This window comes from Serinus canaria, chromosome 4A (genome assembly GCF_022539315.1).
Source record: "Serinus canaria isolate serCan28SL12 chromosome 4A, serCan2020, whole genome shotgun sequence".
Classification (NCBI taxonomy): Eukaryota; Metazoa; Chordata; class Aves; order Passeriformes; family Fringillidae; genus Serinus; species Serinus canaria.
The window spans coordinates 19,309,687-19,332,453 of NC_066318.1; the positions used below are offsets into that span (position 1 = coordinate 19,309,687).

The 22,767-nt window shown below is 54.0% G+C and overlaps 1 protein-coding gene across 3 annotated transcripts; it reads left to right on the forward strand.

Annotated features, from left to right (window-relative positions):
- Positions 1-1,605: 1,605 nt before the first annotated feature.
- PHKA1 (phosphorylase kinase regulatory subunit alpha 1) lies at positions 1,606-21,356 on the forward strand. Of its 3 annotated transcripts, XM_018914139.3 has the most exons (33): positions 1,606-1,767; positions 1,871-2,029; positions 2,506-2,553; positions 3,100-3,268; positions 3,636-3,718; positions 3,894-3,974; positions 4,384-4,482; positions 4,598-4,744; positions 5,068-5,121; positions 6,658-6,780; positions 6,891-6,986; positions 7,749-7,856; positions 8,048-8,126; positions 8,572-8,706; positions 9,737-9,846; positions 10,468-10,612; positions 11,549-11,627; positions 12,044-12,123; positions 13,921-14,097; positions 14,472-14,566; positions 14,732-14,871; positions 15,000-15,156; positions 15,317-15,396; positions 15,595-15,673; positions 15,760-15,889; positions 16,265-16,366; positions 16,770-16,885; positions 17,185-17,223; positions 18,019-18,063; positions 18,322-18,492; positions 19,016-19,069; positions 19,198-19,398; positions 19,649-21,356. In XM_018914139.3, exons 1-33 carry the CDS (start codon positions 1,690-1,692, stop codon positions 19,820-19,822), a joined length of 3,633 nt encoding a protein of 1,210 aa, XP_018769684.2. In that variant the 5' UTR covers positions 1,606-1,689; the 3' UTR covers positions 19,823-21,356. The 3 variants fall into 3 exon arrangements, with proteins under 3 accessions (XP_018769684.2, XP_050830584.1, XP_018769685.2); XM_018914140.3 differs by lacking the exon at positions 18,019-18,063 and having other exon boundaries at positions 1,607-1,767; XM_050974627.1 differs by lacking the exons at positions 18,019-18,063; positions 19,649-21,356 and having other exon boundaries at positions 18,293-18,492; positions 19,198-19,337.
- Positions 21,357-22,767: the final 1,411 nt, after the last annotated feature.

Here is a 22,767-nt window from a genome sequence, read left to right on the forward strand (position 1 = left end):
AGGGTGTGGGGGGCACGTGGACCCCCAGATGGCCCATGCACCACCCTTCTAGAGGATGGAGAGCAGCAGACCCCTGGGTGCCCACTGCTGGCACAGCATTGAGTGTGTCATCAGGGTCTGCAGTAACTGGGGACCCCTGCTCATTCCCTGCATCACCCCCTGCCTAGCCTTGCCTGCATGCCTGGGTCTCTTAATCTCTTGTCATCCCTACAAGCCCTGTGGCCTGCTCCATGTACCCTGATGTCCCCAGCCATGGGGCCTCACAAGTAACCCAACCCCACCAACTTTGGGAGTTCTCAACTCTGGGACCCCCACCCCTACACTATTCCCCACTACCCACATTCCAGGGACCTCCTGTGCCCACCATTGTGGTGTCCTCCAGTACCAGTGTCTCCAGCCTAGGCATCCCCCAAGCAGAGCCCAGCTTTGGCCCCCCCATCCAGCTGCCTCCAGCTCAGGGATGCTCTCCTTCTGGCACAGTGCTTATGGCTGCCCTGCTCCACAGAGCTGGGTATGTGCGCCACCACAGTATGAGTGCTGACAGCCACTAGCATCCCCAGGAATGTCCACTGTGCACTGGGATCCCCAGAGACCAAGGGACAGCGTGCACTCACTGCTGGGACAGGACTCTCCAACAGGCATATGTCCTGTGGGCTGGGCCAGGTGGAGACTGTGCTGCTGAGCTCCCTGGGGCCATGCCGTGTCTGGGCTGCTCCAGATGCTCTGCACAGAAAATAAACCTAACGCACCCTGCCCACATTCAGGTGTATGCAGTGTATGCCTGTATGCATGTGTATGATTATGTATGTGCATGGGAAGTGTGGCTGTGTGCTTATGCGTGTGTGTGCTTATAGGTGAGGGTAACTGTGGGTATCCACAGGTCTCCACACCTGCGAATGTACATAGGTGCACGTGTGCGTGTATTTCTGTGTGCTACGGACACACAGAAAAGCAAAGCATAGCTGTGTACACATGTCTGTGTGTGGAGGTATGTGTGCACATGAGTCTGCCTGTGTATGTGTTCCAGTGCAGGTAGATGTGTGCACATCTGTATGTGTGCATGTGTGTGCATGCCCACGTTTCTATGTGCACGTGCACACCTATGGACGTCTCCATGCCTCTGTCCACATGCGTGTCTTTGTGTCTGTCCATGCACCTAGCGTATGTGTACGTGTCCATACAGACCAACATTGGTATGTATACCTTGTCTGTCTGTGTGTCTGTACAGTCTCATACCCATCCGTGCGTCCCTGCGCCACACCACACACCAGTCCATGTATCTGTTCCACACCGGCACAGGTATCCGTCCGTCCGCGCGTCCGTCCCTGTACCCGAGTATCCGTGTGTGTGGCCGTGTGTCCGTCCTTGCAGCCGAGTATCCATACTCAGCGTTGCTCGGCCTTCGCCCGGCAGGGGGCGCCGAAGGCCCTCGCCCCCCCGCCCTCGGTGCCTCCATGTCCTCCAGGTTCTGCGCACTCGGTACTGAGCGCCCCGTGGACCGAAGCCACCCCCGGCGAGGAGCGCAGGGCAGCGCGGATGGGGCGGCCGCTCAGGGGCTGCAGCGGTGCTCGGGTAGCGCGGTCGGCGGCAGCGAGCAGGCGGTGCCGCGGGGCGGAGCGGGGAGGGGCGGGGCTTTGATAGGACCCGTGCCGTCCCGCCGGTGCCGGTTCTCGTACTGCTGCCGCCGTCATGCGGAGCCGGAGCAACTCGGGTGTGCGTCTGGACGGTTACGGGCGCCTGGTGCAGCAGACCATCCTCCGCCACCAGGTGCGGACCCTGCCCGGGAATGAGGAGCAGACCTGGGGCCCCGGACCGCCCGGCCGGCCGCTGGTCCAGGGAGTTGTGTGTGAACGATGCGTCCCCTCCGCAGGACGCGGTGACGGGGCTGCTCCCCGCCAGCGCCGACCACCAGGACGCCTGGGTCCGGGACAACGTGTACAGCATCTTGGCGGTGTGGGGTCTTGGCCTAGCCTACCGCAAGAATGCCGACCGCGACGAGGACAAGGCCAAGGCCTACGAGCTGGAGCAGGTAGGAGGGAGCAGGAGCCGGGGCCAGGGCTGGTGTCATTCGGGACCGCAGTCACCCCGGTCTGGTCAGCCACAGGTCACAGCTGGGTCAGGGGCAGTGCAGTGGGGACGAGGACGCGGCTGTCCCCCGACACGGGAGGCAATGGGAATGGATGTCAGAGCCTGCTCTTCCCAGACCACACTGGAACCCAACCAGAGGGTCTAGACTGGCTCTGGGGTGATCTGGGACCACAGACCTTTTCTTGAGGGCTGGGGAGCTGTGTCCTGCAGCCATGCCCTCTGTCCTCCTGCACAGCATGGCAACCTGGCCTTGCTGGTGGACCAAGAAATCTTCCTTCTGCTGTCACCCAGGGGCTGTGAAAATGTGAGCAGGGGCTCTGATTACAGACACTGAGCCCCACAAAGGTCAGCGGCCAGCTGGTCCTGAGTCAGGACTTCTCCGGGAGATTAACAAACCTGTTTTCCTTGTTCCCGCAGAGCGTGGTGAAGCTGATGCAGGGGCTGCTCCAGTGCATGATGAGACAGGTAGGGGCTGGGGAGTACCTCTGAGTGTCATGTGGTCTCCTTAAAGCCCAGCTATGCCACAGAGGCTATTGTCCTAACTCTCCCAGCCCTCCCCAGCCTTTCCTGATGAGCAGAGAGAAGGCCCCCTTCCAGCAAGTCTTGAAATAAGTTCTGAGCGAGCATCTGTCATGGGTGTGATTGAAGTTCCTGAGCTGTGGGCTGGCAGCCAGTGGTGCCTTTGCCAGCTGCTCCCTGTCATGAGGCCTGGCAGGATTCTATAGCTTCTCCTCCCTGAGGGCATTTGGGTTAACCCTTTTCTCTCTGCATGGTGCAGTTGTGGCAGTGGGCTGTCCATTGTTGCAGTCCTGTGCTGCAGCAGCATGTGAGCTTGAACTCACTGCCTTGGTGCACAGTGGGGCTCAGCCCAGGGGCTGCAAAATTTCTGCCCTGCCAGGCATGTCTCCATGTGCTCCACTCATTTCATGGGGCAGCCCTTGGCTCAGGAGCTGTCAGATCTCTCTGGAGACAGGCTTCGATGAATGCCGGCATCTCTTTGCCCTTCTCAAGGTGGACAAGGTAGAGGCCTTCAAGTACAGTCAGAGCACCAGGGACTGCCTGCATGCCAAGTACAACACCCACACCTGTGCCACCGTGGTAGGAGACCACGAATGGGGTCACCTACAGATGGATGCTACCTCCCTCTACCTCCTGATGCTTGCACAAATGACGGCCTCAGGTAATGCTGGGGGCTCCCATTGCAGCTTTGAGCATACTACTCTTCAGGTTCTTCAGAGTCTCAGTTTGGGTGCAGCTTCCTGGGTGCCAAGCTGTTGCAATGGCTTCCATGACCCTCACTGTTTCCTTATACTCACAGTACCTGAGGTGGGTTTGGGCCCCTTGATGTTGGACTCTCCAAAAGCCCCTGTTTGTCTGTAGCCCCAGTGCTGCTGTAAGGGGTGGGAGTGGAGATGGAGTCAGCTAGGACATAGCTTCCATTGGGCAGGCATGCAGTGGGGTGGAATCATCCCTGGGTTACTGCAGCCCCATTCTAGGTATGCTTGTGGGCTTGGAGCAGCTAATGTGAATCCTTCCCTCTGCTTTAGGTCTCCACATAATTCACAGCTTGGATGAAGTCAACTTTATCCAGAACCTTGTGTTCTACATCGAAGCTGCCTACAAAACTGCGGTGGGTAGCATGTGCTGGGGAGGAGGGGTGTGCTCCGATGGTGAAGATACTGGACTGGTGTCTAGGAACAGCTGTGGGTTCCACCTGAGCCACAGCAGCACCTTCTGGAAGCACCATGGATGGGTGGGATTCAAAGGCTTTCTGGATGTGTTCTGAAACAGTGCCTGGTTCACAGGACTTTGGCATATGGGAGCGTGGGGACAAGACAAACCAGGGCATCACTGAGTTGAATGCCAGCTCTGTCGGCATGGCCAAGGTGAGCTGGGAAGCAATGCTGGCTGGTGGGATGAGGAGCACCAGTGGCCCTGAGCTGCTTTTTGGCAGGGCAGGCTGGGCTTGTTGAACTGCTGAGGCGCAATGCAATGATAGGTTCCTGAGGAACCTATCTTCTAGTGCGCTGGGATAAAGCTATGCCCTTCTAGCCTGGATTTTGCCTGAGCTGGGCGTGAAAAGTTAATCGGGGGTGTGTGGCAGAAATGTCCCAGGCTCTTTTGATGTCTGGAGTTGCCCCATTTTGACCAGAGATGTTCTGCAGCCACAGCAGGGTTCAAATTCTTTTAAATTTGGGCATTGCTTTACACGCAGGGACTACATGGAATGAGAGCTCTTACAGATGAGCAGCATGGTGAAAGGATGTGTTTCTTTGTGTCTCACCCTTCTTGCAGGCTGCCCTGGAGGCACTGGATGAGCTGGATCTCTTTGGAGCCAAGGGAGGCCCGCAGTCAGTGATATGGGTACTGTCAGATGAAGTGCAGCACTGCCAGGTGAGACCCACTCAGGCATTACACTGTTGCAGGAGAAACTGTGATCTACTGGGTTTGCAAGTGTGAATGATGCCTGGCCTGACAGCCTAACCACCTTTCCTTCCCCTTTGTCCAGTCGATCCTCCACTCTATGCTGCCCAGGGCCTCCACATCCAAGGAGGTGGATGCCAGTGTGCTCTCTGTCATCTCCTACCCAGCATTTGCTGTGGAGGACAGCGAGCTGGTAGAAATCACCAAGCAGGAGATTATCACCAAGCTGCAGGTGAGCATCTCTGCCCTTGTCTCACTGTTCCCAGGAGACAGCTGCAGTCCAGACTGCTGTAGCCCTTTTTTTCCCAAAAACATGTTCCGTGGGGGGGTTGCTGAGGCATGTCCTGTCCCAGTCTCCATGACCTGTGGCAGGGGTGTGCAAAGAAGCAGCCCTGTGTGCTGTGGCCCCCGGCTGTGATTGTGATACCTGAGTGCTGGGTGAGTGAGGGAAGGGATATTTGGCTGAAGGAAACATCCTGCCCCTGCTTCTGCATTGAAAGTGCAAGATATCTCACACTGTGCCTCCAGCTCAGCAAATTTTTCCCTCCCTTCCAGGGCCGCTATGGCTGCTGCCGCTTCCTCCGGGATGGATACAGGACTCCCAAAGAGGTGAGGGTCCTCAGCCCTGCTGACTGGCAGAATTTGACTGCCAAGCAGCAGCCCACCTGGATGCAGCACAAAGGCTGTGTTAGGGAGCACTGGGAAGACAGGAGCCCTGAGTAGCCCCAGGCAGTGTGATGGGTCTGGGCAAGGCTCCCCAAAATGCCAGAGTTCATTGGAGAGGTGGTATGTCCCACACATGCCCATAGCAGATGGCCAGAGACTGGCTCTGCCTGTATCCTGAGACCTAGTGGTGTGTCTTTCTTAGGCTGGTAGAAGGTGGGACTAGTGCCCAGCATGGGAGCCCTGTTGAGGTGGGCTCTTCCAGGGCTGCATCAGCCCTGAGCAAGGGCTGGAGGCCTGGTGAGGTGACTGCAGAGCTGCTACCCAGCATCCTCTTCTATGGTAGCTCTGGAGGTCACAGAGCTACTTCTGTCTCTCTTAAACCAGCAGTCAGCTTGGGTACTGTCAGAATGGCCCTGGGAGCAAGTGGAGAGTTTGCTGCTTTGGGGAGAGAAAACAGGAAAATTTTATAAGCAGCAGTCTCATTTGTTAACCGCTGAACTAGGAAATGATACTCAGAGGCTCTTAAGTCAGCACCAGCTGCTGCGCCTGTAACCTTTGGTCTTGAGTACTTCTAATGCTTCACCTGTGCTACACTTCTGCAGACCTGCCGATAATAGGCATATGTGTAGCTGCCTTTCCTCCTAAGCCAGAGAGAAGCAGCAGCATCTCCAATCCAGTGTTCCCAGTGCTTGTGAACTTTGGCAGCATGCAGATTTGTGGATTACTTACTTCTCGGGAACTGTGAGGCATGGAAAGGGCAGCAGTGTCTGCAGAGGCATGCAGCTAGCTAGAGTCAGATGGGATTTTGGAAGCTTATGTGTGGAGTCCAGGTAGAAGATATCTGCTCCTTCTGTCCTCTCTGCCTGAATAGTCTGCTAAGGCCGACACTCTCCCTTCTCTGCAGCTGACAGAGTTGTTAGCAGGGAGGGTCAAAGAAAGGGCACTACAGCACACAGAACTGTTGTGGGAGGACTCTGTGCTTCATCCTGACAACTTCCCTTGTGTTGGGCTCACAGTGGCACCACATGGCAGGAGGGCCGTGAAGGAACCTCTCTGGCCCTGTGTGACTAGCCCAAGCCCTCTCACCTGGCTGGGCCAGCTTGCTGATGCTGGAGGAGACAGATGTTAAGAGGCTCAGGCAGAGCAGGCAAGGCAAAGGGGACCTAGCATGGCACAGGGGATGTTGTGCTGTTGCTGTACAACAGCACAACATCTGGGGTGTTCTGGGGGCTCTGGGGTGCTCTCCTGGGGACCAGGTAGATCCCAGGAAGGGTAAGTCCATTATCAGTGCAGGGGACTCAGGAGGGGGTAGTTCAATGGAGAAAACAGAGGCTGGAGGTGAAATTGCTTTTCAGCTCTTTCTTGGCCATCTGCAGATGGGCTGGGGGGACATTTGAGGCTAGAGTCTCAGGGGGAGTAGAAGCCCTGTCAGTTTGAGGGGATCCTGTTACGTACCACCTGCCTTGATGTCACTTACAGGACCCCAAACGCCTCTACTACGAACCTGCTGAGCTGAAGCTGTTTGAGAACATTGAGTGTGAGTGGCCTCTCTTCTGGGCATACTTGATGATTGATGGGATTTTCAGTGGAAACATGGAGCAGGTAAGAGAGGTGAGACCTGCTGGGCTAGTGGAAAAAAGTCCCTGGCAGGAGAAGTGTGCGGAGGAAGGATGCAGGTAGCCGTCAGCAGATGTCCTCTCCTCTCTTCTCAGGTGCAGGAGTACCGGGAAGCTCTTGAGGGGGTTCTTATCAAGGGGAAGAATGGGGTACGCCTGCTGCCAGAGCTGTACAGTGTCCCACCAGATAAGGTGAGTGATTGTGAGCTATGGTGGAAAGCACGAGTGTCTTACAGAATCACAGGATATTCTGAGTTGGAAGGGACCCACAAGAATCAAGAAAGTCCAGTGCTGAAACTCCTGGTCTCATTGTCAGATAATTAAGTTTCAAGTGCTTATTAACCCAGATTGTTAGTGAAAGGGGCACATGTAGCGCATGCAAACATCATGTATAAAAAGTATGGCTTGGAGCTGTTATGAAACTGTGATAAAAATTGGGGTTTTTCTACCAAAGCATTTCTTGTTCCCACACACAAGAGTTCTTTGCTGACAGTCTGCTTGCTCAGAGACTGAGTGTTCCAAGAGCTCAGGACAAGTAGACTTGAGCTGAGTAGGTGGTGCTGAGCACCAGTTGAGTGGTGAGGGAATTTGTGTGGGCCTGGGCTAAGAGCAGTGGCCTCCTGATGCTCAGGTCATCCAGGAGAGATGTGCTCCTCACCAGTGTCAGAAAGCATCTCTGGGTGCTCCTGGGGCATGTCAGTTCTAGTGGGATGGCCCAAGCTGAGAAACCAAACATGGTTTGAGCAGCTGCTCTGTTGTCTGACACAGATGCCCAGGGCAGTCATAATAAGAGAGGAAGAATGTAACCTGGCTCTTCTGGACCTTCTGTGACAAATGCTGTTGTCAGGCCTTGTTTTAAGTCTTGAACTGCTGGACTTCAAGATGCAGTGAGGATGCTTCCTTCAGCATCCTGTGTCTATGGATCCCTTCTTGACCTCCTGGCTTGTCTTCCAGGTAGATGAAGAGTGCAGGAATCCGCACACTGTGGACAGGATACCCATGGGCAAGCTGCCACACATGTGGGGACAGTCCCTCTACATTCTGGGTTGTCTGATGGCCGAGGTAGGGTAACCCTGGGTGCTGGGGAGGGCTGTGAGACTAGGCTCTGAGCTGTGAAGGTACAAATGCTGCCACCACCATGGGGAAGTTGTCATCTCCATCCTCCAGGATCTCTTAAAGGTGGATTGTCCGTAGGCATCATCCATTCTACCCTACCCATAAAATGTTAATCTCTTTATACCTTTTTTCCACAGGGGTTTCTAGCTCCTGGTGAAATAGATCCCCTCAACCGCCGTTTCGCCACTGTCCCTAAACCTGATGTGGTGGTCCAAGGTGAGGGAAGGGAACCAGTCCCAAACCCCTGAGCCTGGCAGGTGGGGAGGACTCTGGCTGTGCCGAATTCACAGAGATGCCCCTGGGGTGGCTCTGCTTGATGGGTTGCTGCCAATACAGCCCAGTCTCAGCCCTGGCAAGGTGGGTGGAAGATGGGGTGCAAGTCCTTCCATTTCATCCTGTGTTGACCCACAAAACTATCATCTGCTGCAGCCTTCACTGCAGAGAGTTTGAAAATTGTCTTCCTGCCCCTTGGTGAGGAAGACTTGTGTGTATAGAGTGTTAGGAGGAGCAAAGCAGACTTCTGCAGTGGGAACTGATTCTGAAGGGACCCCAGACAGCTTCTTCTCTGTGGTGTGGTGCCTTGTATGTGTCCCCAAAGGCATGGGGCAGTATTGTCACACCCTTGTGCCTCTGTTGCACTGAGACTGTCTTCCATCCACAGTGTGTATCCTGGCTGAAACAGAGGGGATCAAGGCAATCCTGCAGAAGGAGGGCATTAACGTGGAGACTGTGGCAGATGTCTACCCCATCAGAGTGCAGCCTGCTCGCATCCTCAGCCACATCTATGCCCGGCTGGGTAAGCTGGGCTCCCTGCTCCAGCAGCAAATGGGGTGCAGAAGGGTCTGTCTCACCCCTGGCACTCCTGCTCATAGACACTCATTTCCTGCTCTCTGCTTGGCTGATGAGGATTCTGCTGCCCATTTCTAGGCCTGAAAAGGCCACTGATGCCAAAGGGGAACAAAGTGGCAGACAGTGCTATTCAGTGTGATTCTGACAGGAATATAGCTTTGGCTTGCAGTTGCACAGTCAGCCCGGGAGGAGGCAAGAGACTCTGATAGATGTTGAACCTCATGCGGGCAGGAGTTGTCTTCTGTTCCTGTATTTAGATCTGGATGGGGGAGGCTAACCAGACCCCAGGAAGGATCCTCTGGCAAAGAGAGCCCAGAGCTCAGGCAGTATGGCTGTTGCTGGTGGGTGAGCGGGGCTGAGTGTGAAGGGAGGATGTGCTTACCTCTGCATGCTTGCTCCTTGATGCTGCAAGGCCTTAGACATGGGGTTTGTTTTGCAGGAGCCAGAGATTTAGCCTGGGCCAAAGGAGACACCTGATCTGCTGTGATTTAATTTGGCAGCTAATTTAGGCCACCAAAAGGCCAAGCGTGACATGGGCAGGGGGAGGAGCCTGGCAGCTGCCAAAGCTGACAAGCAAGGGGTAATGCTGTTGCTGCACCATCCTGGGCTTTGGGAGTCATCCAGGAGCAATTGGAATGCTGATAGAGCTGTCAGCTTAGGGAGGCCCGCCCTATGCAGAGGGACACCCCTAGCCCTTCTCCTGCTTCTGACATGCCCAAAGACCAGATGCTGTGACACTGCAGAAGTCAAGACAGGCTGTGTATCACTGTTTCACCATGTCTCTACCCCTTTGGGCAGGTCTGGGGACAGAATTACTGTCCCTTAGAACTGTACCAGCTTGACCCACGGTTCTGGGATATCCCAACTTCAAATGAGCATTTCCCTGCTGGCCGGTAGCAAGATGCTTGGCACTACTTGCTGCTGCAGCCCTTTCATGAGAAGGCTTGTACTAAAAACTCCTCTTCCTACCCTCCCAGGCCGCAACAAGCAGATGTGCCTTACTGGACGGCCCTACCGGCATATGGGTGTCCTTGGGACCTCCAAGCTCTACAAAATCAGGAAGAGCATCTTTACCTTTACCCCACAGGTGAGTGACATTGCAGAGGCTCATTCCTAGCTATTCTGTGATATGAAACTGGGCAAGAAGTTTCTTCAGTGGCTGGGTACTCATTCTAAGATACACACTCTAAGGTGGGACCCATAGTCCAGCTCTGTGGCATGAGGCACCACAATTGGTGGTCCTGGCTGTGTGGATGTTGGAACAGCTTGAGCCTTTTAATGATCAGTATTGGATGAAAATCTCTGGTCACTCTGACGAGGACACTAGGAGAATGCTGATGGCAGGCCAGGGACATATGTTCAGGGGACAAGCAGTAATCCAAACCTAGCACTATGGAGAATGCATATTCACTTGAAACAGGCACAACATGGATTCACTGTCTGGGGCTGGATGCTGCTGCTGAGCTATGGTGTTAGTTACGTCCCCATAGTTGTTAGTGACCAGTAGCTGCCCTGGGGTTTGAGGGTCCCTTGCTAGGCTGTACTAGCACCTGCCAAGTAAGGTGGGATGAGCTGTCAGTGCAAAGGCACATGCCCTCTGGGTGCACAGCACAGCTAGCTTCACTGTGTGCCTGTGGGAAGACATAGGTGCACCATAAGACCTAGTGACTGCATGTAGGGCTGATCATGTCTCTTGCTGTCCTCACAGTTCATAGACCAGCAGCAGTTCTATCTGGCTCTTGACAACAAGATGATTGTGGAGATGCTGAGGACAGACCTCTCCTACCTTTGCAGCCGGTGGAGGATGACTGGGCGACCAACCATCACCTTCCCCATCTCCCACACCATGCTCGGTATAGATGCTCCAGCCTGGCAAGGCATTTGCTCAGAGCAGACCTGGGAAATAGCTCTGCAGGAGGAAGGGGGTGGGCAAGTGTGTGACCATCTCAATAGCAGGGACATGGTGAGGCTGGAGCAGCCAGTAGTGTCCTGTGCAGAGCTTATTGCTCAGAGGAGCCATGTTGAGTGGGCAGCTGGCCTGGCAGCTAACAGGGTCGTCTGTCAGGCACTAGTACCTGCAGCTCAAGGGCTGTTTGCTGGCACAGATGTATTCAGGCTCCAGGCAAATAGGCTTGTGGGAAGGCCTTTTGGGAACAAGACCAAACCTGCAATTTCTCTGTAGAAGTGTGCTTGGTGCTCTTTCTTTGTCTTGACTCTTCCCTAAGACTGAGCAGCTGCTAAAGGCTTTCCTAGTCAACAGAGAAGGGAAAACAGTAAACCTGAAGGAGCAAAGGCACAGAGTAGAACTGGCTTACCTGCAGCAGCTCACAGGTTCCCTATGAGGCTGGTGTAGTAAAGTGACTTTGTTCCACTTTAAGACCTTTCTGTCTCTCCTTGTGTATTTGAAATCCCCTTAATTTCTCAAGTATGCCTTTTGCTCTGGTGTCTCCTGCCCTCATCAGCAGCCCACACCTCTGCTTCCTTATGTGAAAGGCAGAGACAGAGCAGGAGGCTGTTAGGTACTGCTGTCTGGTACTGTCTGCTTCAGCCCAAGCTGAAATCCGAGAAGCCTGGAGTGCATTCTGGCATGGTTTACCTTGAATCCAGCCTGGACAGTCCAGAATTTCCTTTTTTGGGTGGTGCTTTTGGTACCACAGCCTGTCCACATACCCCAGAGTAAGGGTCTGGCCATGGTGCTTTGGGTGTCTGAATGCCCACCTAGTCCTGGGTTACTTTCTGGGGGTGAGTTTGAGCGTGAGGGCCTGACTGCCTGTGCATCTTCCACACAGATGAAACCAGCAGCAGTGTGCATCCCACGGTGCTGGCAATGCTGCAGAAGCTGCAGGATGGGTATTTTGGTGGTGCAAGGTGAGTGCAGCTTCCTGCAGTGCAGGAGGGAGAGGGCTCATGCCTCCAAGAGCCTGGTTATGAGGATACCTGCTGGGCAGAGCGTAGGCCGTGGGGAAGCAAGCTGGGGAAGATACACTGGTGTATGCTAGGCTATCAGTGTGCCCTAGGGGTACCATCCTAACAAAGGAGATGAAAGAGAGGACATGGCTGTTCATGTCATCAAACCCATGGCTGCAGGATTTCTCTTATAGCTTTTGGGCAGCCTTGCATGCCCACCCACAGCTGAAAGAGTTGCAGGCAGCTAAAGTAGATACCAGTGTGTGAATGCTCCTGGTGAACATGTCTCTCCCCATCAAAGGGCAGGAGCCAGGAGGTAAAGCCAAGGGTATCACCTCCCCTTTCCTCTCCATGTGACCTTCCTATCTCTTGCCCAGAATTCAGACTGGTAAATTGTCGGAGTTCCTGACAACATCATGCCGAACGCACCTCAGCTTTATGGACCCTGGGCCAGAGGGTAAGGTCTTTGCCATGAGTTACAGGCTCAGCAGTGACAGCTTTGTGAAGCTAGACACCTAGGAGTGGCTGCATGGCTTGCAGGTAGCAGAGGAGAACTGGCCAGTCACTGCATTGGGGTGGCAAATGCCTAACTCACCCTTACAGCCATAACACCCAACCTCCCTGCCAGCATACACTGCTGTGTTTTTCATGTGCTTGGATTTTCACCATGTTCCCATCTGGCTCTCTGTCGACCTTGTCTGGAATGAGCAGCTCTGACCTTCGTAAGATGTTCTGTGGAGAACCGATAAAGGATTGGCAGCCTGCCTTGGTTTGGGAGATGTGGCTGAGGGTCTTTGATGCATAAATGGCAGTGCAGAAGGTGACAGCACAGTGACCAAGGAGGTGGGGAAGAGCCACCATGTCCCTAATTAATCTCTGTTTTTTCCCAAAGTCTTTGCCCCTCCCCTGGGCTAGAACTAGTCTAGTGAGTGCCAAATTGAAGCCTTTCTGCTGTGTAGAGTGTCCCTGAGAATGCTTTGGCCCATCACAGCATAAGGGGACACCCCCCCTTGTGCTGGGACCATGGCAGGGTGCAAGTTTTGCTGTTCCTCTTGCAAGAAGGCCTGGGGACATCTCCTGTACGACCTAGCACTGGTCATCATCACCTTCCCACTATTTGTTTTACCTCAGCCAGTGAATGCACTGCTGGGATTCTGAATGCTCACTTTTCTTGCCCTTCTCTCACTTAATCTGCAGCCTCCTTACAGGCTGCATCAGGGTTTGTCCAAGGTGTCTGCTTTGCCTCCCAGTTCCAGTGAGAGGATCTGCCTGGCCTTTCAACAGCATCGCAAAGATGCTAAATTTTAAAGTTTACTGTGGTCAGATGCTGCAGCCAGGTGAATGTTCTCAAGGGTGGTGCTTAGAGGATTTTTCCAACCTAGCCTTCAGGCATTGTCATAAGGCATGCTGTTGAAGGGTGGAAAGGGGATGCCATGCTGCTTCAGGTGCAGTCAGCAGCTTGTCTCCTGGGCCCAACACATCTTTGAATTTGCCAGTTGGAGAGCAGCATTGCTTTCTCCTGGCCCACTGTTAGTGCGTTGACATCTATGTTTTATCTGGGGCAGTTCCCCTCCAGGGGCATTCCCTCACTTTTGTCTCCTGACTGAGCAGAGACCCGGCCTCTGAGCACTGTCTTCCATGCTGCTGTTAGGGCATGGTGCCTCTGATGATCCTGATGTGGTGTTGGGAGCTGCTTGAAGCTGGGCAAAGAGCAAGGCAGGAACCATAACTCTTCCTGTAACTCCAGCTTACAAATAACTGTTGGAAAATCTACCTTGCCTTGCTCCCTTGCTGGAGTCCTGCTTGGAAAATGCCCTTGCTGTGCTGGGGTGCTTGTAAGTGGTCTCTGTTTGGACAAGCTACCTCTGGCTGTACCTCCCCACTTCTTCCCTGGAGAGAAGGAGCATGAGGGTTTTCCCGCAGGGTTTGAGCTGGAGTTGGACGTTCCTGTCCTTGCACAGGCTTGGATCAGAGATATGCTGTAGCAACATGCTTCCTTTGTCAACATGGGACATGGAGGGAGCCCCAGTTTAGGGCAGGCAGTGTCCCAGGCAGGAGCGGGAACAGGGGTGCTTTGTGTGCCTGGGTGCTGGCACTGTCCATTATTCTGCCTGGCTGCCAGCACTGGCCCTACATTGTCACTTTCTGCAGCCAGCAAAGCTTTCTCCCTGCTGAGGCACAGGTGAGAGCTCTCTGGGCCTTTGGTGCCACGACTCAAAGTGGCTGAACTCTTGCTCTGCTGCCTTCCCTTCAGAGGACACTGACGATGAGGTTGCTCAGTATCTGGATCACCTGCTGCAGCGCACAACTCCGCAGTCAAACCTGCCTCCGACCACCCAGCGGGGAGGGCTGAGCCGCTTCAGGGCTGCTGTCCACACCACCCGTGACCTCATGTCCCTGGCATCCAAGGCCAAGGACCTGCATGTCCAGAGTAAGTAACTCCAACAACCTCTGCATCTTCCCTTGAGCCCAGGGGTGAGGTTTAAATGCTTTGAGACTTTAACAGCTGTATGATGCTAGGGCTCCTGTGGGTTGCAGAGAAACTAAGCCTTTACCCGGGCAAAGGCACTTTGCCATCGTGTTAGTCCTGGCCATGGAGTGTCTTGGAGCTGGTGCCTGGGCAGCCCCGTGAAAACTCAGTAAAGGATGGCAGCTCCCTGCAGTGTTCCTCTGAATGGGTGGACAGGGGCTGCTTCTCCCATAGCCAGCTTCTCTGCAGGGACTGGTTGGGGAGCAGTGTCAGTGACTGAGGTAGTGGTGACTGGGGCTAGATGTGTCTCTGCCAACCTGTGGGGTTTTTTTTAGATGTTGGGATGTATGTCCCCAGCAGGATCTTCCAGGCATCACAGCAGTCAGTTAAGCTTCTGAGTTCACTCCACCCGCATGACTTGGATGGCAAGGTGAGTTCTGTCTCTCCCAGACTAAGCTATCCTTTCAGCTATAGCCAGAGTGTCTTTGCAGAATTAGCAGGGAAAGTCCTGTTTGATGAGGGAGAATATGCATGGGTCCATTTGGTGCAGGGTGCTGGTGGTGCTAATCATCAGCACAGGTCTCCCTTCCTCCAGAGCCACGCACTCAATGCAGAGATGAACTTGCCACGTGATGAGGATGGAAACGTGGACTGCAAGGCACTCTTGGACCAACTGCGCATCTGCCCCACGCTGCAGGAGCAAGCAGACATCCTTTACATGCTCCACATCCTCAAGTAGGATGATCTCTGTGTCCTAAGGGCTCGCTGTGCATTGAGGGGTTTGGCACAGCCCAGGGGGCTTGCCAGGGAGCTGCAGCAGACAAATTGCTGGACATAATGCAGCAACTCCTTCACCTTCACAGGGGACCCGAGTGGCACACAGGGCTTGATGGTGAGCCTGGCCCCACCATCAAGGAGCTCCTCACTGAGCTGTATGTGCGGGTGGGGGAGACACGCCAGTGGGCCCTGATCCGCTACATCTCTGGTATCCTCAAGAAGAAGGTTGAAGCTCTGGATGAGGTAACAGCTGTACACCCAGTCTCTAACAGGCTGAGTTCTGTCAGGGAGGAGGCAGCAGAGTGAGCAGGCAAACCATGGCTGCATCAGCTCTGTCTCCCTCTGCCTTGTGCTGAGCCCCCAAACCCTCAGCTGTTGACAGTGGCTGTCTTTCTGTCCCCAGGCCTGTACTGACCTCCTGTCTCACCAGAAACACTTGACGGTGGGGCTGCCCCCAGAGCCACGTGAGAAGACAATCTCCACGTGAGTGTGGCACCTCTCTCTCTCCAAGCATGCTGGATTGGGTGTGGATGTGAGCCTGCTGCTCTGGGGTCCCTGGGCAGGAGTGGCCCTGGGTGGCTGTCCCCAGCCTATATCTCTCCTCTTGGGGCTGTACAGACTGGGGGCATGCAGGATTTGCTCTGCTGCCTCTCACGTGCTCTGCTGTTTGTCATACCCCAGCCCAATCCCCTATGAGGAACTTGTTTGCCTTATTGATGAAGCCAGTGAGAAGAACCTCAGTGTGTCTATCCTCACCCAGGTGAGGGGCCAGGGTGTCAGGGGTGCGTACAGCTGGATGTCTGCCCTGGTGAGCAGCAGTGAGGTGATCTGCCTTTGCCCCTCTAGGAGATCATGGTGTACTTAGCCATGTACATACGCACACAGCCTGCACTGTTTGCTGAAATGTTCCGCATCCGCATTGGGCTCATCATCCAGGTGATGGCAACAGAGCTGGCACACTCCCTGCGTTGTTCAGGTACATGTGGCAGAGACAACACCCTTTCTGGGGTAGGTGCTGTGATGCTTGGGGCTCTGTCAGCCAGAAAGGAGTACTGTTAAAAGTGGGCAGCTCAGGCTAGGACAAGACCCTGCATGGAAGTGCCAGTGTCTGCAACTGGACATGTTCTTGAGCAGTACAAACATGTGATTGCACTGCAGTCTCCATCCCAGTACGTGTTGGGCTGGCCATGGGAAGAGTCCATTTTATAGGCAACACCTGGAGCCTAGTGTATGTCCTTGCCAGATGAGGTCCTGTACCAGGGCTCCCTCTGGTCACAGAAGGGCATGCAGGGTGGAAATGTCCTAGGAGACTATGAGGCAGGCTACAAAATCACAGTTCTCTTCTTTCCAGCTGAAGAAGCCACAGAGAACCTGATGAATCTCAGCCCATCAGACATGAAGAGTCTTCTCTACCACATCCTCTCTGGCAAGGAGTTTGGGGTGGAAAGGAGCGGTGAGTCCCACCAGAGAGCATCCTGGGGCAAAGCTGAGTGCACAGCATGGCCAGATCTACATGTTTCTACTTTGAGCGCTGTCCCTGTTCTCCCCCATGTTCAGCACAGGTGCTCTAGTACTGGAGGGGTCTAGCAGGAAGTTCTGCCCTTCATAAGGATAGGGCTGAGTGATTTCTGGGATCAAGCCCGAATCTCATGGCTATTTGAGCTTTGCTCAGTCTGACACTTGACATGGTTGGGTCTGAATTGAAGCAGTTCTGTACTGCGCTCATGGATCTGTGATGCTATCATGTTAGAGGGCAAGGTCATGCAGAGGTCCCAGTGCCTGGGCAGCAATGAGGGATGAGGGATGGCCATGCCTTGAGCAATGTTGCCCACTCTAGACCTCTCTTCTCCCACCAGTGCATTCAGTGGACTCGTCACTCACTACTGCTGTCTCCATCTGTGACATGGGAGCTGTCGGAACCACCAGGCCTGAGCGCACTGGCCTCGTCAGGCTGAAAAGTGAAATCAAACAGGTGAGGGCAGGTGGTGCAGGCCACTCGTGACAGGTCTGGTGTGTGAAAACCAGCTACAAACCAGACAGAAATGTAGGAAGAGTGGGAGACAGGAGCTAATTTTGTCTCCAGTCCTGTCCTGGGGGGAAAGTTGGGGTGAATCTGGTAGTAGGTAGGGGTTGCTCTGGCAATTCAGTGGGAGCACAGGGGTGCTGGAGAAGGTGCAGGGGTGAGGAGGACCATGTGGTGTCCCAGGTGTGGCTAGCATCTTGATGGGCATCTTCCAACAGCAGAACCTTCATTTTGTTCTTCTCTTGCAGCAATTGGATAAACGTAGGCAGTCTCTGCCTGGGAGTAAGGTGAAGCCTCCCTGGTCCTGCAGCCTCAGCTTTTGCCCCTTATGCCATGCACCAGGGCAGCTTCCTTGCATGCACAAGTCAATGAGCTTCCCTCAGCTGCTGCAACAATGAGTTGGCTTCCCCTCTAAGCAACTGCCATTATAGCCAGCTGGGAGCTGTGCTCAAATACATTCCATTATACCCACAAAATCTGCTGAGCAGGATGGCTTGATGCTGCCAGTGCCATGACCAGTTGTGACTCTGCTGGACAGTTCACTGTACCTGCCTGCAGCCTCCCCAGCTATTTCTTCTCTGGGGAAGGAGGCCTGTGGCCTACAAATGCCAAGGACCTCCTCTTGTGCCTATGTACAGGAGGAGTCCTGAGCTCTAGAACATGTCTTGTCATCAAAGAGACAGAGGATAGAGCTTGCTGGGGCCAGGCTGATGCAGCAGAGTTGGGGCCAACTTGCTGCAGTGTGAAACCTGACATCACAGAGGGTTGTCTGTGGGCAATGACCTTCCTACTGGTCCTTCTGTCTGCTCAAGACTAAATCCCTGCCCATACCAGCAAGCCAGCAGAGCAGTAGCAGTCCTATCCCTGTTTGCAGGCCAGTGCAAACCCTCTGCTTCTGCAGCTCTGGCATGTGCAGCCCTCTGCAGCTTTCCTTTCAAAACTCCCTCTGTCTCCAGCCAGTCCTGGCCCCGGGATAACTGCTTGGTGACCTGACCTTGATCTGTGCTGCTGCTGCTCTGTTTGCTGTGACTGCTGCCCTGCTCTGGCATGGTCTCATTTCCATCTCTCCCTTTCTCCTTCAGCCGCTCAGTTTGCAGTCTGGGGACACCGCCCTCAAGTCCTCTGTGGTAACCTATGTTTGCTGGCTGCACACATGGGGTCTGTCTTGTTTGTGGTTGCAGGAAGGAGCTGTGCTCTGGGGGGTGCTGCAGGGAGCTGGGGCTGTAAGGTGGGCTTTGCTGGGGGCAGGTGGTACGGTAGCAGCTCTGTCTTGGGAATGAGGCTGGAGAACCTCAAACAACAAACTCTTGAGCAGCATCAGGCTGCCTTCCTGTGGGATATTTAACTTTGCAGCAGTCTCTGTGGTTCTTGTTTTGTCTGCCCAGTCTGCTGGGCACACAGAGCTGCTGGGCAAGGACTCCTTTTCAAGGATGCTGGAAGACCAGGGCAATACAGACAGCCGGCAGGGCCAGTGGCAGCGGAGGCGCCGGCTGGATGGGGCCCTTAACCGTGTCCCTGTTGGCTTCTACCAGAAGGTCTGGAAGGTCCTGCAGAAGGTGAGTTAGACATCAGCTGGTGCCTCTCCATGCATGTGAGCCTCTGGTCCCAGGCACCAGCCTTGCCAAGGGGACTTAGGCACTCAGGGCTGGTGCCAGATGTTGCATAGATATATGCTTCAGAGACAAGGCCTACAGCTGACCTTGGAAAGCTGTAGAAGATGTGCACTTGCCTTGTAGTCTTGTAGGATGTGCCTCAGCCTGTACCTTGCAGAGGGGAGCTGCTCAGGTGCTTCATGCTTCAAGCAGACAAATGCATGGCTAGAGCCACAGCTGAAGGTGCTCTGGGCACAGCCAATCCTCAGCGTGGTGAGCCAGGGAGCAGAGCCCCATCCAGGGGGCTCTGGCTGACGCTGAACTGATGAGAAAGGAGTGATGCTGTATGGAGTCAGGAGGCAGAGCTGGGGTGTATGGGCAGCATGCACCAGTGCTCAAGTGGGAGCAAGTTTGTGGGCTGGACCTATGTATCTTAGCATGATGCTTCTTCAAGCCATAACCACAATCTCTCCTTCTTGTTCTGCAGTGCCATGGTCTCTCTGTGGAGGGCTTTGTTCTTCCCTCCTCAACAACCAGAGAGGTAGGAAGTTCATGTAAATGGGGAATGGGGCACATGGGTTGTTGTATGCTGGGTGATTGCCCAGCATAGCTCAGGAATTGAACAGGTGATGCACTGCTTTAGGTACACTTCCTTCTACCTCCTCACAGATGACCCCAGGGGAAATGAAGTTTGCTGTGCATGTGGAATCTGTCCTCAACCGTGTGCCCCAGCCAGAGTACAGGCAGCTGCTGGTGGAAGCTATCTTAGTGCTCACCATGCTGGTGGACATGGAGGTGCACACCATTGGTGGCATCATAGCTGTGGAAAAGATCTTGCACATAGCCAATGACCTCTTCTATGAGGAGCAGGTAGGGGCCAGGCCTCACCCAGGGCTGCTGGCCACATTCCCCATACCTTTGCAGGGTTCACCCACTTGGAGAGCCCTGGCTGTTGTCCCTGTTGTGTTCATGGGGCACAGCAAAGCTGTAGTGTCTTCCTCCCACTCCTCGTCATCAATGTGTCACGCTGAGTGCAACAGAGAATACTTGGGATGGAAGCTGATAATGGGATTACCTTTTTTCCTAATGTTGCCTTTCTGCTTCCCTGTCCAAAATCCAGAAAGCCCTGGGCGCTGATGAGCACATGCTGGAGAGGGATCCTTCGACAGGCATCTGCAGCCTGCTGTATGACAGTGCACCGAGTGGCCGGTTTGGCACCATGACCTACCTGTCCAAGTCGGTGGCCTTGTACGTGTACGACTTTCTGCCCGCAGATGGCTGCTCCATGCAGTAGCTCTTGCAGTTCCTCACTGTGTTGCGGGTGCTCTGGGATGGTTGTTTCATACAGCTTGTAAAGATTAACACTAGGTTAGTTTGCAAGGCAGTCTGTGTGGCTGTCTCTTCTCCCAGCCCTGGCCTCTTGGTGGGTGAGTTCCTCTGAGGAACTCCACAGGAGGCATGTGTCCTAAACTGACCTGTGCCTGTGTGGCCTGGGAAGCAAGGCAAAGGCTGAGCTTTGAAGTGTGCTTGTGTTAGAAAGTTCTGTCTGCATGACTCCTACTGATTCATCACCCCTGGAAAGACTTCTGTTTGAGGGAGTTGGAAAGGGTTCCCCTGACCAGACTGGTGTGCATAGCATTACAATGTTCTCTGACCAGCTTGCACTCTCCCTGCCTCCAGCAGGTTTGCAGTTTTTAACCTCTTCTGTGCTGCTTATTATTCCGAATCTGCAGGATTTATGCTAGTGCAGGCTGAGGCTCTTGCTCTTCCTGCTGCTGATGGAAACGTTTTGCTAGAGGAATAGGGGATGGTGCCTGAGCCTTTCTCCCAGCACATCCAAAATCAATATGGTCCAGCCCAGCCACAGCCATGCTGCTTGGAAGCAGGCAGCCCATCCCCTGCTGGGTGTCCTGTGTGCACAGCTGGGGAGGTTATGGTAGCCCGGAGCCCTTTTACCTCCATGCTGCTAGTACAGGGCTTCTGGCTGGCTGGGACATGCCAGTGGCAGCCCCTGTGTGCCATCTACTCCATCCCTGGCAGTGGTCTAGTGGCCAGGTGACAGGTTCCTGAGTTCTCATGCCCTGTGAAGCAGCTCTGAGCTGGCTACTTGGTGTTACCTGTGCAATCAAAACCATGCTTTTAATGCTCATCTCTGGCTACTGCTCCATCCCCACAGCCTGGCACAGAGAAGGATGGGGACATAGCAGATCCCTGCTATAATCTACGATGCAGGTCAGCCCCCACTCAGGATGGTGCAGTTGGACTGATGAGGATCAGGCACACATGCCACAAAGTGGTTTTAGGAAGTGGGATTTCCTTTTGGCTCCCTGGTTCACCTCCCTAAAATTTCAGGTGTGCTCCAGTACACTCAGCACATGGAGCAACAAGCCAAGAACCCTCACTTGCACACCCTGACCTTGCAATGTCCCACACCTTGTCACAGGCCAGTTCGATGTCATCTATGTCCCCCTCCAAGACTGGTTTACAGCTGTCCGTGAGCAAAGCTCTGAGCAAAGATCCTTTTTCCCTTTGGGAAATGTTAATCCCATCTAACAGCAGCATGCCTTGTTAAAAAAAGTATTAAAAAAACTGAAATTGTGGCAGTGACATCAGCCACTAAGCTATATATTCAGCAGACTGAGTCCATCTCTTTCAATGTCACTGACCACAACTGGAAGGACAGAGGAAAGAAACTGTGTACCAGATCCCTTACCAACCATCCCCAGGCCCTGAAGTGTCCTTTGATTGCCCTTGGACTGTGTGTTGCAGTTTCATTGCCACCCACATGGAAGAACAGCGGTGGATAACAGTCTGAAGCTGAACCTGGCTGAGAAGTGTCCTAGTGCTGTGCTTAACCTGGGCCCCAGAGAGGCAGCAGACTTCCCTAAGAGGACTGTCTGTGTGGCATATACGACCCTCAGAAAGGAGTCACCTACAACTGTAACCCATCTTTCCTGCAGAGTTGGACATGGTTTGGGGGTGTCACAGCCATGGCAACACCTGCAACGCCTCTGGTGTAGATGGACTAACATCCACATCATCTATTGCCTGGCCTTCCACATGAGAGCTTCATATCTGCTGTGCAGAGGCATGTAGGGAAGCAAGGTGGGCAAGGAGGAGGGTTTGCCTCCACCCACTCCTTTTAAGTTACTGCCTTCACCTGGCAAGGGAGGATACAGGATCCCCTTGAACCTGTGTATTCTGGGGTGGCTGTTCCTGTCAGGCAGGGCAGAGCCTGGTTCTACAAGTCTTTCTCAGACTCCCTTATGCCCCTAATCTTTCTACATCCTCTCATAGCTGAGCCCCGAGGCTGGGCAGATCTTGGCCGCACCGAACACAGCTGTTCTCACCACTGCCATGGTTCCCAGTGAAAGGCTCTGGCAGTCCCTGCACCCAGAGACCTGGATGGCTGTGTGTTTTCATGGGAGCTCTGTCTGAGGAGTCACATCCACTCTAGGAAGCACAGAAGATGTGGTTTCTGCTAGGTAGATGTCACAGCCTTAACTCCTTCTGGGAGGGTGATGGACAGCAGCTGAACTTGTCTCCTGAGCTAGCAGGGTGACAGTGCCCATGCCATGTACCAACACCACTCTCAGCCCATGTAGCCTGTGGTGCACCCTGGGCTGGCTGTGTGTGAGCACAGGGGTGGCTGCCAGGCAGTCAGCCACTCCACTGTGGATAAGGCTGGCTGCAAAGCCAGATGTTTTCCTCAGTGCCTGCCTGTGTTTTTTTCATGTCCAGGTTGGTTTGGCCTCAAAGCCAGGTGGTCTCTTGGGGCAGCAGCTCTTCTGTACATGTGGTTGTATGAAAAGCCAGTGTCCATAAAGGAGACAGAGGAGTCCTGCAACTTTATTGAAATAAAGGGAGAGAGTCCACTGGAACATCAGCCGTGGGATATTCTCTCTCTAGGTGCTCCTCCTTTTATCCTAAACTCCCGGCCTCTTGTTGCCCTCTTCCTTAGCCCATTTGCTGAGATAATGCGGAGGTACAGCCTTCCCAAACGGTCTACCACATATTCTCCCCTTGAGCCCCAAAGTTCAGAAACTCAGGCTTGTGCGGACCCGTTTGTCTGTTTCAGGAATCAAACTGTCTGGATTTTGTAACAAACCTGTGGCTTGAAGTGGGTAGAAACACACATTAAGAACCATTTCTAAGATGTACCCGTACCCTCACCCTTGGAATTGTTTGTAAAGACATTAGCACATGTCTTTCCTGTCATGGCTAATCCCTCCCTTTGTG